Source organism: Diabrotica virgifera, chromosome 3 (assembly GCF_917563875.1).
Source record: "Diabrotica virgifera virgifera chromosome 3, PGI_DIABVI_V3a".
NCBI classification, from domain to species: Eukaryota; Metazoa; Arthropoda; class Insecta; order Coleoptera; family Chrysomelidae; genus Diabrotica; species Diabrotica virgifera.
In genome coordinates this window covers 201382843-201401832 of record NC_065445.1, presented here as the reverse complement: position 1 = coordinate 201401832, position 18990 = coordinate 201382843, and the positions used below count along the sequence as shown (strand labels likewise).

Sequence of the window (18990 nt, the reverse complement as noted above, 5' to 3'; positions counted from 1 at the left end):
ATTGTAAATATTCTATAATATAATTTTATTGTAAATATTATATTAACACATTTGTGGACACATTTTCATATGCAGACAGTAATTTCCCTTTGTAAGTACATGCATATATAGTCGTATCTGCGAATGGGTTAATTGTAAATCGTAATCAATAAAAATTTTTTGTGAATCAATAAAAAACTGGTTTGTTTGAAAATAAATGTAGTACAAATGTGGTTATGATATTTATTTTCATGCTTAGATAAAAACTAAATGTATTGTAACACAACCTTTCATATATCTTCCTCCTCCATTGTTAAGCAGAATTTGTTAACAAGAATTGTCCCTCCATTCTTTTTTTAATAAGAGGAATTTCTTCCTTAGTGTTCCTAGTATTTGGTTGTGGCTCTAAAATTGCATTTGTTTCACTGAGGGCATATAAAAGGTCTCTCAATCCTTATTTCGTTTGACATAGCCATACTCGTAGAAATAATTCTATCTGTATTGATAGTATTATCAGAGAACAACGAACACATGGTGGTCTTCAGAGTGCTCCCAACCAACAGTACCTTATGCTGCTGCGTTTTCTTTTACTGTTTTAACCCTTATCCGGGCAAGTGGGGCTCAATAGGCCCGAAACGCCATGTCTTTTATATGGAAGTAAAATGTCTTGCCCGGATAAGTATTAAAGTGAGCTTTCTCGTTTCAGAATTTTTTATCGAATGCAGCTTCAAGATAACGTAAATATGCAAAATAATTATTTTTTCCCTTTATAGGATGCCAGCAACAACTTTGTAATGTAAGATTGCTTGGAAATGTGCTTCTGTATGAGCATCATAAAGGGATGTCTACTGCATTCCCAGTTTATCTCAAGAGTTAGTTGGTTGTGATCAAAGAATCTTATTAAAAAATAGATTATATCTCCCTCTAGTTCTTTTTTCATAGTACTTATATTAAATTTGGAGTATGCCTAATTCCATGAAATGACAACAAATAATATGATTGTAAATAGTTTTGAAAAAGCTGTTTAAACTGTATAATTAAATTTTTTTTAAAACGTCTACTTTTAAAAATTTTGTACCTAGGCCTGGATCCCGCATACCAAAAAAAAGTTGATTAATAGCAAGCTCAAATTTGTTAATAGCTTAACATTGTCTAGTTGGACACACTTTGATGTATAGAAACACTGAAACAGGGGAAGCCTTAATTGTGGAATGTGCCATCCTGACAAGTTTATGATTGTGAAAACTAGCAGGTTGTTTTTAAGTTTATTCAATAGCAAACTTTGTATATTATAATATATGAAAAAATTTTTGTCCGAAAAATATGTTGGGCAGTTGGCTGAAAGACTTTGGTCGATGGCCTTTTAGTACATTGTATCAATAAAGTATGTCTCTCTCTATGTTGGGCATTTTAATAATTCCGACACGTAGAACATGTCAGAGGATAGGAATTATATTGGTGATAAATAGCAGTCTGATTTTGCATGCTAATGAAAGAGTAGCAAATCAATTGGAAGTTCTGTCCGACACAATACATGAGACGTTTTTGTAGTCTGACGTTCGAAACCTGTAACCTGTTCAACAATTAAAACTTCCCGTTCCAGTGTTTGTTTTAAATTAAAACATCAAAGTTTGTCCGACTAGACACCGGTAAGCTAATAATAAATTTTCAGCTTGCTATTAATAAACTTTCTTTTGGTATGCAGGATCCAGGCCTATTAACTATTTAACTCGAGCAGATTCCATTTTACCAGCTAATATAAATCTCATTCAAAATTCGGCATATCTAGATACTTAACTTAATGAAATCTTACCAGAATAATAAACGTTTACTACAAGAACAAGAAAATTTTGATAATAAATTAAAGATTCGGTCAGCTGTAGAAAGGTTTGAACTAATAAAATGCAAATTTAGAGGATTAAAATTTGATACAGAAAATATTCGATTAACGAACATTGTGCTTTACACAATTTTATAATATAGAAGGCAATAATGTTCTGGATAAATGCAATATTGAGTAGGTATGCTAAATAAAGAAATTAATAATATAACGGTGGGTGAAGAAGAATAAAAAATTGGAAATATTATTGAAAATAACTAATATGGAGTATTATTGTATAGGTACCTACCTACCTATATTAAATTTAATTTTATTGTAGGTAAATATTAATTACAAATAGTTGGTATGCAATCAATACCAATTTTTATAAGATTTGTGAATCAATCAAAAACTGGTTTGTTGGAAAATAAATGAGGTAGGTACCTACTATAGGGGAGACTGGGTAACAGTGAGACACTTTTTTTTCATTTAACCATAAGTCCACTACTGTGACATGTATAAACAAAATTTCTTCAGGATTGTACTCTCACATGTGTTCATTACACAAGAAAAAGTTTCAATTACATTCAAATTTGAATATAGCTCGGTTTGTTTAGTTTGTATTCGACGCATAAGGTTAAGTTGTCATTTGTCTCAGTGTTACCCATGCATGGGTAACAGTGAGACAGTATAATATTTATAGGAAAGAAAACATAAAAAAACATTTAAATTACAAAGTATTTATTTACATGAAAAATAAAACAAATAAAAAACAAATTCAAGTTACAAAGTACTTATTTATTAAAAAAATAGGGATCGGAAATAACGTACATTTATTAAATTGAAATTTATCTCTAATGAAAAAAAAATTGCCGTTTAGTATGACGTTAACAAACTGGCCTTGGCAATATCATCTTAATGCCTTTTACTACAAATTTTAGAAAAAAAAATACAAAATGTAATTTTTTATAACATCTGCGTAACAGTGAGACATGTCTCAATGTACCCCGTCTCATTGTTACCCATTTGCCATAAAATTTAAAAAATATTATTTTTGTTATTATAAAACTTAGTTTGCATTGCTAAACTGTGGTATCATGTTTACTAATCTATACACAATGTCATAGTAATAATAGAAAAATCTTAATAATTAACATGCTTTTATAAAAAATTCTCAAAATCCCTGTATTATTTTACTTAGTGCCCACCAAACACACTTTATCACGATAAATCCTAAACTGACACTGCACGGCCGCCGAACATATTAGTAATCAGTAACCAGTAAATACAGCAATCATGCGTAAGTAATAATATCTCCACGTGGCGAAAAGGAGGGAAGATATTTCAAGTGTCTCACTGTTACCCATGTCTCACTGTTACCCAGTCTCCCCTACACATATTGTGTTAATATTTCTAGTAACTATATAAATAAAAAAACACAAATATTTCTAACTTAATTTAGATAATAACTATAATAGGATACATATAAATAAGAACTACAAATATTTACAATAAATTACATACAATAATTATTGTATTTATATTCAATTTTAATTAAATTGTCCATTTTACTTTGAACTTAATTTTAAAGTTGGCGGGATTCAGCTATCACAGCACAATAACAAATTTAAGGCTGAATAAAATGGCGAGCGCTTCCAATCCGATTAATTCAGCGCACCGTTCACTAGTAAAAGAGCTTCCAATCCGATTGCAATCCGATTCCAAGCTCTCTGTTTGATGAACGCAACCAATGTAAACTAAAAATTCTACTCATAAAAACGGATGCTTAATACAATTGATTAATATTGTGATTAAATCTAATTAAAAACGTAACACCACTACAATAAAATAATTAAACCACAAACTGTAAAATAAAAAGTAAATAACAAATGAATTTAATTGTCAACTGTCAGTTGTTAAATATGACAAGAAAATGACTGACAGCGACATCTCTGGATTGAAATGGTAACTAATTTGCTGTCTTGACCTTGACAATTTACGTGAAACGTCTATGAGTATGTATGGTTTGTGGTCTTGACCTTGACAATTTACGTGAACGTGAAACGTCTATGCGTGATGCGTCTATGCCATGCCCTGGAATCTTATATGAACAAACTGGGGAATTTCCCCCATCACTTTCACTACGGTCAGCTAATAAAGAGAAATGACAGCCTATCTCGCTCACGAAGACTTTAACCAATCATTTATGTTAACGCCATATCTGAATGTCACAAATAAAATAATCAAACGAGGCTTAACTCGGCAATGTCAATTCTGTCAAAAGTAATGACAATGAAAGTTAGTGGAAATAATTTTCCATTAGTTTACAGTTTTTATTGTATTATCTTTAACGATTTGTTCTTAGTAATTTCAATTTAAGTTGGTTCCTTATCCTTCGTTGATAAAGTGTAGTTTTGTTTTAGTTACGAAACGAAAGAAGTTTTGTGTTGTGTTAATAAAAAAACTGAACATGGTTTATTATTGTTGTGTACGGTTGTGTACAAATCATAGAAAAGTTAGAAAAATGCATAGATAGGTAAATAGTAATTAGTTTATAACTGTTTTATCTGAAACGAAACAACAAATAAATACACGTAGGTACCTATATTTACAAAAACATTGTCTAACTTTTTTTATATCCCTTTTCCTTACTAAATTTGACAGCAAAAATAACATATACATTTTGTAACTTGGGAATTCCGAATAAGTTATAAGTAGTACTTAGATATTATTTAAATAAAATACTTTAACAAGCTTTGTAAGTTCTGGTATTTTATTTTAATAATATAGGTGAGATTATTTCTCGTAAAATAAGAAGATATTTTAATTAGTAACAAAAGGGCCCGCAAGAGGCGCTGAACGGATGAAATTAATGCTTGTCCATTTAAATTTCCCGCCAAATGGTGATTAGTTAACACTACGGTCGCATGTGGCGAAAGGAACCAAATTTTTACAGTGAGTTGCCTATCTATCCGGTAATACTATATTATTTATCTATGCGTCTATGCCTTAAATCTTTAGGAGGCTGTAGTTATGTTCATTTTTTCTCGACATTTTTCATCATTTTCAATTTTTCATTTTCATTGCACATTATTGCACTCACACAACACTTTTTTCTATGATTGCACTGGAACAGTGGAAATAGACATGGAAATAAAACAAGCTAGTGCAGCTAGTGGGAAAACTTGTAAAATAGAAATAGATAATGCCGCGTGTGATGACATCAAAATTGAAATTAAGGAAGAGCCCAAGACAGAAAGTATCTATAATGCATTTGATTATTTAGACTTAAACGAATTCCCCATAAAGACGGAAGTAGAACAAGATGAATATAAATTTACACCATTTGAAGAAAAACCAATAACAAATAATGAAGAAAGTAAGTAAATAATATTGTTACACATTGCTTGTGACAACAAATTTAATTGTAAATTGTTTATGTTTACTATTAATCTTTCTCACTTTCTTCCCTTCCTTCTATATCAACGAATATATACTCTCTAAATATAACAAAAATAATAGATTAAGGTAAAAATAAAATAAAAATCTGTGGCTAAGGAACCTGCATCCAAGCCATCTTTTCACACACACACAGCATCTATATTCCTTGCTTTTGCCTTTCAGATGTCAGATTTGGGTTTATTTTAGTTGTTTAGCTACATATTCACCTATCTCTTCCATTCTTTCCTGTCTTGTGTTATTGTTTTCACTTCTTCCAGCGTTTTCTGTTTAATCTTTCCCGCATCTACTATTTGATGTATCCATTTTTCCTTGGTCTGCCTTTTCTCTTTTCTGTGATATTTCTTGTTTGGTGATTTTTTCTTGTTAGTCTACTCATCGGCATAGCTAGCCTCAGTTTTGAGGGGGGCCTGGGCCCAGTGATTCCACAGCTACCGATTTTTTGGTAGATATACCGAATTTCTGTAAAATCTACTGATCTACCAAAGTCAAGTGGTCTGATTTTGTATAATAAGTTACCCACAAAGATCAAAGACTGCAGGCTAGAAAGATTTAAAACTGAATTAAAAGAGTTACTTCTTACTAACTACTACAACAGATAGCTTTAATTGAATATAATTCTATAACAATTTAATAATAAATAATAATTTAATCATTTACTTTAATACAATTTCTTTAATGAATCTATATAGGAAAACTTAACCTTCAGTGTAAAGTAGTCTAAAAAGTTTTATGTTATGTAATCTGTTACTATTATATTTATGTTTATTATGTTACCACAAAACCAGCATAGCTACGGCTCTTGGTTTTTTGATGTATTTTTTTTTGTATATTGTTATTACGTATTTTAATAAATGGAATAATAAAAAAAAAAGTCTCTTTTTTTTCTATCGAAAAATCAAAATTCTTAATTTTCCCTATTATTCACTATGAGATTTTTATCGAGATACTGATACAGTGGAACTCCGAAAAGTCGGCCTCCAATAACCCACAAGTCCGCCTAACCCGGACCAATTTTCATCGGACAAAACAAAACAATTTTTTTTAGTTTGACTGAGTTTTTTACTAAGAAATGAACAATACGTATTTCATGTTTTTGCAACTATAATGGAGTTTATCTCGAAGTATAGTGTATTTTATTAATTCTTACCATATTCTCCAGCTAATCCGGATTGGCCTCAGTCCCTTCTAGACCCGGAAGGAATAAACACTTAAGTCTTAAATTGAAAATAAGAAAAATTTTACAGGGGAAGGTTTAAAGTTTCTGGTGAAAAAGTTTAAAGGCACATATTCTCTTTGATGATGTATTTGTATGATATTATTTATGAGCCTTTCAACTGTGCTATCCATATTAATGCATTATCATTAAACAATAAAATAACTGACTTAAGTTATTATGTTCAATTGGAAAATTTTACTTAAGTGGTTGAGTCAGATACTATTTAGGGAACCTAAATACTTACAATTCAAGAAAGGTACTATGAGTAACAATTTTTATTAAGTCTTCAATATACAAAATCAATATTTATTAAATAAACATTATTATAAGTCACTCTCGTCTCTGTCCATGTCCGGATCTACGTCTCTAACATCGGCAGCAGTCTTTAGATTTTCGTAAAAGTGATGAAAGTATTCCGTTATTAAAGGTAACAAAGAAATGAAATCTCGCTTTTTCTCTTCACTTATTGCCAACTAGACAAGGCGAAAACGGCGGGTTCGAAGGGAAAAATATTCCCATGAGATTTTTTTGCATAATCACATTCGTGAGACATCCCAGAATAAGGTTGAAGAAGTCGCCCACGCGAAAAGTGGGCCAATTTTTTTTTAACAATTTTTTTTAATCAAATTGCAAGAATCAATATTTTTGGCCCGAACAATTTTTTGTTTAATTTTTTGGACCATTCTGGACAAAAAAGATCTCTTATAATTTTTCTCTAAAGTTGATCGTTTTCAACTTATAAGCAATTTAAAATTGAAAAAAACGAAAAATGGCGATTTTCAAGGCTTAATAACTAGGTTAAAAGTTATTATTATGAAAGTCAATATATGACTAAATCAACGTTTAAAGCCCCCCTACAAGATCCTGAAGAAATTTTTGTCATTATTTTATTACTAAGCTGTTATTTTTAAGTAATAATAATAAGCGCCATGTACGTGTGCGGCATCTGTATATGCTGAGTGCGAGAGAGAAGCCATTCCAGCAGTCCAATTGTGCATCTTACTCGCACTCATTGTGCATCTTACATTGGTATTAATTAAAAATAACAGCTTAGTAGTAAATTAATGACACAGATTTCTTCAGGATCATGTAGCGGAGACTTTAAACTTTGATTTAGTCACTTTCTGACTTTCATAATAATAATTTTTAACCGAGTTATTAAGTCTTAAAAATGACCATTTTCGCGTTTTTCAAATTTTAATTGCTTATAACTCGAAAAAGATCAACTTTAGAGAAAAATTATTGGAGACCTTTTTTGTCCATAATGGTCCAAAAAACCTAAAAAAAATTAGACCGGGCCAAAAATATTGATTTTTACAATTTGATTAAAAAAAATTGTTAAAAAAATATTGGCCCACTTTTCACGTGGGCGACTTATTGAACCTTATTCTGGGATGTCTCACGAATGTGATTGTGCAAAAATATCTCATGGGAATATTTTTCCCAACGAACCCACCATTTCCGCCTTGTCTAAACTGTTGGTCCGTAATCGGCTGCAATATAAAATTTCTTGTTTGTCTTGTTCTTTTGAAAAAAATAGTTTTGAACGGCTCATTTTGCTGAAGGGGTGTTTTATAATTAATACTACCGAAATCGTGTCCATAAGAAAGTCATTTAACGTCAAACCACTTAAAATTATTACCACCACAATCTCTTTTTCGTATAAAAAGAGGACCTTTAAGCAAAGCAGCAAAATCAAAGAAATCAGCCTGTTGCATTTCAACAACCTCAAATTTATTACTGCTTGTACGATCCAGTCATGTGGATGATAAACTTGTATAGCTGTTTTTTTCTTCTTTTTTTCTATTATAGCATAGTCCAAATCTATTTTCATATGTGAGTGACCATACCATAAACTTGTGATCAAAAACTTGTTACGTTGGTTTAGCCTGCAACAATGTAAACATTGCTGCGATATGCGAATTTTTATTTTGTCCCCCACATGTATCTGAATACAGAATAATTTCTGTGACATCATCAGATATCGCTAGCATGTACTTATTATGCTACTTGATTAGCACCTCTTCCTGATATAGCCTCATGCCACATAAAATGTCTAGACAAACCAGTTGCGTTATCATGGACTGTTAAATTAAACGTCCATAGTTGTCTCTTATAAAAAGCAACTGATGTCTCTAAAGCAGGAGTTGGGAGACATTGCTGTAAATCGAACGTGAGACAACGAGTTTGATTATTGTTAGCAGCTAATTTTTTATCGGCTTTCTTTTCACGATATGCTAAATCAGCGGCATGTTGGTGACACTCACGTTCTAAAATTATTGTGTTTTTCGCGGTTTCGTCTTTAGCTATGTCGAGCTTCATCTTAAACACATCACATGCATTGCAAGTATCTACGTTTGGCTTTTTAAATTTTAAATTTAGTTTGTGAAATTCTCTTCTGTATATTTTATCACTGACAGGTTGAACGTGCTACTCGGAATATAATGAATACATTCTAGAAATAGTTAAATAGGATGGCAAGTATTTACATGTGCTCCTTCGTCTGGTATAATGACTTTCATAAAGTGGAAAAGAATTAATACGGTTTATTACTTCCAGTAATTTATTTGCAGAATGTTTGCTTGAAGGTGGTTTCTTACCACATTGATCTGGTTCCACGATGCCGCTGGAGCTGCTTCTCCTCTTTGGTCCAGTAAGTTTAACGAAATTATCTGTGACATCCAAGGTTTTGAGAAAACATCCTTGACAGGCTGTTATTCGGTTAGAGTTAATTTCGAAATGATATTTGTATGTATACATCTTATATCTTTGTTTGTCTGGATCGTCTACACGTCGTCTTTCAGTTTGTTTCTCATGTATACCCATCATTGAAGAAACCAACATTACCCTAAGATAATATGACCCGAAGTTCCAAAAGTCTGCAAATATTTGTTGTCTTTGTTGTTCACTTACCTTTTCACATTTGTTACGACAGTTGGTCAGGGGCTTCATGGATACGTTTTTCTATAGTTTTATCTGCTGCAGTCACATATTCCTGACCAAAATTTCTTTTAGTTTTTCTTATAAACATAAAGTGGTTTGAGAAAAAATAATTATATGAGTAGTACAGCGTTACAAAAAAGAAAAAAAAGAATAAGATAACATTAGGTCAGTACAAGTACAAAAAAAAAGATATCACCTAAATCAATTCAGAAATGTTCCAAGGTATAACGGTTTTGAGTTATTTAATACATACAGGTCATGTAACACTAATCACAATACAAAAGCTCTGGCCGAAAATATTAAAAAGTTAGGGAAGAAATATGGTTTTTAAAGTGGGAAACTGATATATTAAAAATTTCGAGGTTATTTAATGAGTTAGCTAATCGAAGAGTTCTAGGAATAAATGTGTTGTAAGAATAATTGAATCTATGAAAAGAGACATAAAAGGTTTGCACCTGCCTAGTCGAACGACTGGGGACAAATAGAGATATTTTGGAGAGAAGCTCGGGGCAGTTACACAGCCCGTTGATAATTTTAAATAAAATTATTAAGTCTCTTTGTTTTCTGCGTACCTCAAGAGGAGGTAAGTTCAGTATGCGCTCTAATACAGAATAGTCATAGTATACATGCATCTTAGTGGCAGTATATCTCAGAAAATTATTTATTATTATTATAATATATTGGTTAGTCTATTGTCGTATAATGGAAATTATACAATAGAGGGGAGAGTGGTGAACCTTGTGGAACTCCTTGTTACGTTGAAAATGAATGGGAATATGTTTCATTGATTGTAACTATACACCTGCGTCTTTTAGGAAATTCGTCAATAATCCATATTAGAGAAGGAGATTTCATTCTGTGGAGTTTATATAATAATCCTCTATGCCATGCGGAATCAAAAGCCTTCTTGATGTCCAAGAAAACTCCAGGGGCCTTTAGTCCTTGCAATCTTGCTGCCTTTATATTGGATGTTACTATTGAAAGAGGAAGGATTGTTGATGATTTTCCCTTTTTATTTTTATTATGCTTTATTTATTACATTTCTTTGTTTTTGCATTAAGAGTGTACAATAAGTCTGGTAACAGAAGCCTTAAAGTTGTCTTACCGAGTAATTATGATGTCCAAACTATATTAAAAGGCCGTTCAGCATTAAAAGGTTCGCATGTATTCATAACTCCTGATCTAACTCCAAAACAGCAAGCTTATGAGAAAAATATGAAGACGCAACTACAAGACCGGACTTCCAAGGGCGAACAAAATTTAATAATTAAGTATATTCGTGGTGTACCTCAAATTGTTACAAAAAACTAAGTTTTAACCAGCTTCATAAGTCTCCTTTTTCTATCTTTTATCAAAATTGTCGTGGATTGCGCACTAAACTTCATGTTATTAGAAACAATTCGCAGGGAGTTTGTTATGATATAATTATATTTACTGAAACTTGGTTAAATGACCAAATATTTGACTCAGAACTTGATCTTGCTGATTATGTAATATATAGGAAGGACCGTTCTCACCTCGCTAGTACTGCGAGCAGAGGGGGGGAGTTCTAATTGCAGTACGCTCAACTATCCCTAGTAGACTGCTGGAATCTTTTCCAGGTATAGAACAAATATATGTGACTGTAGGCAGTACTAATTGTCCGCTTATTGTGGGTGCGCTTTATTTTCCTCCTAAATCTGCTTTAGAAAAATATATATCTTTCAATAACAGTATCGATAATCTTTCAAATACATTTCCCACCTCTCATTTCTGTATTGCAGGGGACTTCAACCTACACTGTTCTTGGTCTCATGATAATTTTTGTTCTATGGCAATTCCTGCTCCAGGCATTTCTTTAATCGAAGAAGATGCTATAAATATTATGAATCATATATGTTCCTATCAAAATCTTTTCCAACGCAATAACATCTATAATAATGTAAACTCATTACTTGATCTAGTTTTGGTTCATGATGAAAATTGCATTGTCGCAGAAGCTGATGAGGGATTAGTTGACCCCGATAGTTTCCACCCTCCTTTATGCTTTAATTTAAACCGCGGAGATGTTTTAACTGATGAAATGAAAGCTGAAGGCTTTTTCTAGGACTTTAAATCGGCAAATTTTCAAGGTATTTCTGATTACTTAGACACAATATACTGGGATGAAATTTTCAGAGACAAAAGTTTAGATGATATGGTCAATATACTTTATGATGTCTTATATGGCGCTATCAATGTTTATGTACCAATGAAAAAGTTTTTTACCGGCAATTTTCCTAAATGGTATACCCGAGAGTTAAGAATCTCTCGGTAAAACCGAGAGTTATTATACAAACAGTATCCAAGTATCTGGAAGGAATCAAAGGTATGTCCTGTTTATAAAAATGGGGAAAAATGTTGTGTAGAAAATTATAGGCCCATATCTATTATATGCAATTTATCCAAAATTTTTGAAATCATACTTTATAATCGTATATACTCTTTCACTCGTAATCAAATTTCACAATATCAGCATGGATTCATTGCTAATCGATCCACAGTTACAAACTTATTGGGAATAACACAGTACATATCGGAAGCGTTAGATAGGAGATCCCAAGTTGACGTTATATATACTGATTTTTCAAAGGCCTTTGACAAAATTCATCATGGAGTTATTCTTTCCAAATTGTCCCTTTTTGGTTTTTCTAAAGATGCTATCGCTTTCATAAAATCCTATTTGTCTGGTAGAACTCAATTTGTATCTTAGAATGGTTATAACTCTCACAAATACATACCTTCATCTGGAGTCCCACAAGGATCAAATCTAGGCCCACTCTTGTTTGTGTTATTTATTAATGACATGTGAGAAAATTTCTGTACCCTGTTTGTGTTATGCAGATGATTTAAAAGTTTACTTAGAAATTAACGATATCAATGATTGTCACACTATCCAGAATGAACTGAGTGGTGTGCATGAATGGTGTAAAGAAAACTATTTAAATCTTAATGCAAATAAATTCAAAGTTGTAAGTTACTCAAGGAAACATAATAGTATAAACTATGTTTATGCTATTGATGGTAGCGAACTGGAATTTTCCACTGTAAACTTTCATTTACTGAACATATATCTTTAAAAGTTTCTGAAGCACTTAAATCATATGGATTTGTAGTCAGAAATAGCCGAAATATTACTAACATAAAAACTGTCAAATTACTATATTTCTATTACGTACGTTGTAAATTAGAATATGCGTCTATAATTTGGTCTCCATGTTATAATTCACATGTTCAGTTGATTGAGAAGGTGCAGCGTAAATTTTTGAAATATTTATCATTTAAGATTAACGGCATATATCCAGAGAGAGGTTACAGAAATAGTGAGTTGTGTAATAGTTTAGATATGGTTTCATTAGAAATGAGGCGAAATTGTGCTTCACTAATATTTTTATTTAAATTGCTGCATAATTTAATTGACTGCCCCGATATTCTCAAACAAATACATTTTAATATACCTTCTTATCCTGTTAGAAATGTTTCCACGTTCAGAACTACACAAGCCAGAACAAACCTGATATTAAACTCACCCATATTTGTTATGTGTGAAAATTATAATTGTTTGGTAAACTATTGTGATATATTCAACTGTAGTATAAGTCAACTTGTCAGAATGGCTAAGTCTCATTTGAATTCTTAATTCACTTGGTAATTATCTTTTCTTTTTTCTTTTCTTTAAAATTTAGTTTATAATTAGTGTAAAATTGTCCTATAAATGGATACCTGTTGGACAATAAAGCTATTATTTATTTATTTATTTATTTATTTAAAAAGAAAGCTCATAAGAAATTTAAAGTGACCAGGTTACCTCAAGACTAATGAATTTTCTAGATTAAGGTCGATATGCAAGTCCTTATCAGGTCAAGCATACAATCAATTTGTAGCAAACGTTGAACATACACTTCCCAGTAACATTAAAAGCTTCTGGAGGTTCGTAAATTCTAAAAGGAACAATAATAGCATTCCGAACACTTTAAACCATAATGGCCAAACCAGTTCTGATGGTCCTACCATAGCCAAGATGTTTGCTCAGTACTTTGCTGCAGTGTATAGTGAGGACGAATGTCCTATTCCTAATAATAGTGCAAGGGCTAACACTAGTTTCAATATTACTGGTTGTGATCTATTTCAGAGGTATATACCAAATTATCCCAGCTAAACATACATAAGGGTCCAGGGCCTGATGGAATCCCACCCAAGTTACTGAAATACTGTAGTTTTAATCTTACTCGTCCCTTATTCTTTATTTTTCAAAAATCATTACAAACGAGTGAATTCCCTCCCGTTTGGAAAGTTAGTTTTATATCACCGATATTCAAGAATGGCGATAGAAGCGGGGTCGAAAGCTACATACCTATTAGTATCCTTAATACTATACCTAAACTGTTCGAGAGTTTAATATGTGACAAAATTAAGCCTACTATACAAAACGTAATCATTGAACAACAGTATGGTTTTGTTATGGGGAGATCAACTGAAATGAACTTGTTAAATTATACCTCCTTCTTAAATGAAGCATTGGAAAGCAAACAACAGGTAGATGCGATTTATACATATTTTTCCAAGGCATTCGATAGCGTCAACTATACGTTATTGTTACATAAGATCGAACAGTTAGGTTTCTCTGATCCTCTGCTTAGTTGGATTCGAAATTATCTATTAGATAGAAGGCAGATAGTTCGTATTAAGAATTATTTCTCTAATGAAATTATAGTTAAATCGGGGATACCTCAAGGCTCCCACTTAGGACCTATCCTTTTTAATTTATTTATAAATGACATAAATAAAAGTTTCAATTTTGCTCAATTTCTTCTATTTGCTGATGACCTTAAATTATTTCACATAATTACCTCTGATTTAGATCGCTACAATTTGCAATCAGATCTTAATGGTCTTGTGGAATGGTGCTCACTTAATGGTATGGACTTAAATGCAAACAAATGCCATGCTATAACTTTTACTCGACTAAGAAACTTTGAGAATAACTCTTACTATATACGGGACACTAAGTTACAATTAGTTGACTCAGTTATAGATCTAGGTGTTATTCTTGACACTAACTTGAATTTCAACCTACACATTAATAGCATGGTTTCTAAGTCATTAAAGATGCTTGGCTTTGTTAAAAGACTTTACGACTGGTCGTTCTTTAAAACTCCTTTATTGTTCTTTGGTTAGACCACATTTAGATTATGCATCATGTGTTTGGTCACCTCAATATAATTGTCACATCAATAAAATCGAAAAAGTTCAGCGTAAATTCTTACGTTATTATGCTTATAAGATGCATCTCACTGGTCAAAGTTATGAGTCTTTACTATATGGCAAACTATTCGACTTGACTCATTACAGAGTCGTCGTCAACATAAAGATCTTTGCTTCTTATATAACTTAATTCATGGTCATAAATTCTGTATCTCACTCTTAAATAAAATTGGTCTACGTGTACCTTCAAGAACCACCCGTTCTGTGACCACCTTCCACGAGGTCATTAACCGTACAAACTATGGTTCAAGTTCCTATCTCTGTAAAACTATTAAATTAGCAAATACATTATCTCCGCGTATTGATTTCTTTATGAACGACTTTACTGCGTTTTCCACACAATTACATTTATATTTAACTTAATGTTCTAATTTCAATACTGATTTGTCAATTACTATTATTGTCTTTTTAGATAGACTTAGATATTTAGATTTCTTACTTTATATTATAGGACTAGCTCTCAATTGTTAAATGAGAGCAAGTAATTTTATTTTTTTTTTGTTGTTGTTTATTATGTATTTGCCAATTTTGTACCTACTAGCACTAGTTCTTATTTTGAATTGTTTTTATAATTTGTGTGACATTTTAATTGTATCATGTACTAATGGACTTCGGTCCGTCAATAAATAATAAATAAATATTTCATTTGTAGTAAAATGTTTATAGTTGGTTTATTTTTTAGGTTGTATTCAGGAGGAGAACAAAATGAAAATTATGGAAAACTTTTTTGAGCATTCATCACACACAGGACATTATTTGGGGAAAAAGGAAGGAACAGACGAAGCAAAAACAGTAGATAAAGATATAAAAGTTAAGACTGGACATAGACCTTATAAATGTGAAATTTGTCTTAAGCAATTTGGTCTTAAAGGTTCTTTATCCAAACATTTGCGAACACATGCTGAAGAAAAACCGTACAAGTGTGAAATTTGTTTTAAACAGTTTAGTGAAGCAGGTAATTTCACAAACCATTTGAGAGTGCACACTGGAGACAAACCATACAAGTGTGAAATTTGTTTTAAGCAGTTCTCTCTTAAAGGTTCTTTATCCAAACATTTGCGAACACACGCTGATGACAAACCGTACAAGTGTGAAACGTGTTTTAAACAGTTTAGTCAAGCAGGTCATTTCAGAAACCATTTGAGAGTGCACACTGGAGACAAACCATACAGGTGTGAAATTTGTTTTAAGCAGTTTCGTCTTAAAGATTCTTTAACGAAACATTTGCGAACACATGCTGAAGACAAACCTCACAAATGTGAAACTTGTTTTAAACAGTTTAGTGAAATAGGTAATTTCAGAAACCATTTGAGAGTGCACACTGGAGACAAACCATACAGGTGTGAAATTTGTTTTAAGCAGTTTCGTCTTAAAGGTTCTTTATCCAAACATTTGCGAACACACGCTGAAGACAAACCATACAAGTGTGAAACGTGTTTCAAACAGTTTAGTGAAGTAGGTAATTTCAAAAACCATTTGAGAGTGCACACTGGAGACAAACCTTACAAGTGTGAAAATTGTTTTAAGCAGTTTCGTCTTAAATATTCTTGGTCCAAACATTTGCGAACACATGCTGAAGACAAACCGTACAAGTGTGAAACTTGTTTCAAACAGTTTAGTGAAGCAGGTAATTTCAGAAACCATTTGAGAGGACACACTGGTGACAAACCATATAAGTGTGAAATTTGTTTGAAGCAGTTTGGTCTTAAAGATTCTTTATCCAAACATTTGCGAACACATGCTGAAGACAAACCGTACAAGTGTGAAACGTGTTTTAAACAGTTTAGTGAAGCAGGTAATTTCAGAAACCATTTGAGAGGACACACTGGTGACAAACCATATAAGTGTGAAATTTGTTTGAAGCAGTTTGGTCTTAAAGATTCTTTATCCAAACATTTGCGAACACATACTGAAGATAAACCGTACAAGTGTGAAACCTGTTTTAAACAGTTTAGTGAAGCAGGTAATTTGAAAAAGCATTTGAGAGTACACAATGGGGACAAACCATACAAGTGTGAAATTTGTTTGAAGCAGTTTGGTTTTAAAGATTCTTTATCCAAACATTTGCGAACACACGCTGAAGACAAACCGTACAAGTGTGAAACTTGTTTTAAACAGTTTAGTGAAGTAGGTAATTTCAAAAACTATTTGAGAGTGCACACTGGAGACAAACCACACAAGTGTGAAATTTGTTTTAAGCAGTTTGGCCTTAAATCTACTTTAACGAAACATTTGCGAATACACACTGAAGAAAAACCGTACAAGTGTGAAACTTGTTTAAAGCAGTTTATTACTACAAGTGATTTGAAGAGACATTTGAGAATACACACTGGAGAGAAACCGCACAAGTGTGAAATTTGTTTTAAGCAGTTTTCTCAACAAGTTACGTTGAAAAGACATTTGATCAGGCACACTGGGGAAAAACTTCACAAGTGTGAAATTTGTTTTAAACGGTTTAGTGAATCAACTCATTTGAAAACACATTTGAGAATACACACTGGAGAACAACCTTACAAGTGTGAAATTTGTTTAAAGAGGTTTACTACAGCAAGTGATTTGAAAAGACATTCGAGAACGCACACTGGAGAAAAACACCACAAATGTGAAATTTGTTTTAAACAATTTAGGGAGACAAGTACTTTGAAAACACATTTGAGAGTACATACTGGAGAAAAACCTCACAAGTGTGAAATTTGTTCAAAGCAGTTTGCTACAAAAGGTCAGTTAAAGGCGCATTTGAAAGTACACACTGGAGAAACGCCTTACACATGTGAAACTTGTTTAAAGCAGTTTTTTTCTAAATGTAATTTGAAAAGGCATTTGAGAATTCACACTGGAGAAAAACTTCACAAGTGTGAAATTTGTCTTAAACAGTTTAATCAAGCAGGTAATTTAAAAATACATTTGAGAGTGCACACTGGGGAAACCCCCACAATATAGCGACCCACAGAAAACCCTACAAGTGTGAAATGTGTTTAAAGTAGTTTACTACAAAAACTAAGTTAAAGGATCATTTGGGAATGAACAGTGAAGGAAAACCTCATCATCATCATCAGTAGCTCGAAAACCTTTTTTGGGTCCTGACTTGTTCTAAGATTTTCCACCATTCTGTTCTGTTCCTTGCTTTGTTTTTCCAGTTGGTAATCTTAAATGTTTTCAGATCTTGTTCCATGTATCTAAGTTCTCCCTACTGGTGTCTGCCTCATTATATGTTTTGGTGTTTCAGTCTCCAACATCCGTTCAACATGGCCCATCCAGCGCAGAGGTCCGATCTTTATGGATGTTATGACTTCGGGTTCCTTGTATGCTGATTATAGTTCAAAATTATATCTTCTGCGTCATACGTCATTATCTTTCACCCCTTATATATGTGTTTAAGTTCTAAGTCTAATTTTTTAAACGTACCTAATAGGTTCTCATAGCTTTTCGACAGTGTCCATGTCTCTGATCCATATATAAAGACCGGTTTTATCAGGGTTTTGTATATTTTGCATTTGGTTTTTCTTGTGATGTTGTTAGATCTTAGATGTATATATAATATATGTATGTCTGAATTGCCGATATAAATGAGTAAGATTAAATAAATTATTAGAAGAATTTTTTACTAAGCAACAACATTTTTGTTTAATTTAGCAGTATTTTGTATTTTGACAACGACACCCGACTTGGGCGTCGAAACGTTAATAAAATGAATCGGTCAATTCAATTTTTTTTCAATTTAATTGTGGCTTATTTCCCATCTAAATAGTTAATTATAAAAATGCCACACGGAAATAGCTTCAGAACAAAATTATGTCAATGTTAACATTACTGAATAGAGAATTGAATAACCTTTCAAATGAGCAGGCACACGACCCCTATTCCCCATTTAAAAAATAAGGGGTGGATAAAGTGGAAGGGAGGGGGTTGACAAATGGCAGATGTATGTACCTACCGTAAAATGTGTCCGCCTTAGATCAAAAATCGACTTGTGCCAAATATCGAGGTGGACTGTTTTCTTTGGTCCACCCTGTATAATGGACTATATTATAGTGGGCGTCGAAACGTATATTATAGTCCATTATACAGGGTGGGCCAAAGAAAACAGTCCACCTCGATATTTGGCACAGGTCGATTTTTGATCTAAGGCGGACACATTTTTACGGTACATACATCTGCCATTTGTCAACCCCCTCCCTTCCACTCTCCCCACCCCTTATTTTTAAATAGGGAATATGGGTCGTGTGCTAGCTCATTTGAAAGGTTATTCAATTCTCTATTCAGTAATCTTAACATTGACATAATTTTG

The 18990-nt window shown here is 32.4% G+C and overlaps 1 protein-coding gene across 1 annotated transcript; it reads left to right on the top strand.

Moving 5' to 3' along the window:
- The first annotated feature begins 3768 nt into the window (after positions 1–3768).
- LOC126882304 (zinc finger protein 271-like) lies at positions 3769–18448 on the top strand. The gene is made up of 2 exons (XM_050647171.1): positions 3769–5177; positions 15385–18448. Exons 1-2 carry the CDS (start codon positions 4832–4834, stop codon positions 17640–17642), a joined length of 2604 nt encoding a protein of 867 aa, XP_050503128.1. The 5' UTR covers positions 3769–4831; the 3' UTR covers positions 17643–18448.
- The last annotated feature ends 542 nt before the right edge of the window (positions 18449–18990 follow it).

Excerpts from the sequence above, each read along its gene's own strand:
- LOC126882304 (XM_050647171.1), top strand. The coding sequence starts at position 4,832 with ATGTTCATTTTTTCTCGACATTTTTCATCATTTTCAATTTTTCATTTT. Across the intron at positions 5,178-15,384 it reads AATAACAAATAATGAAGAAA|GTTGTATTCAGGAGGAGAAC; the intron begins GTAAGTAAATAA and ends TTTATTTTTTAG.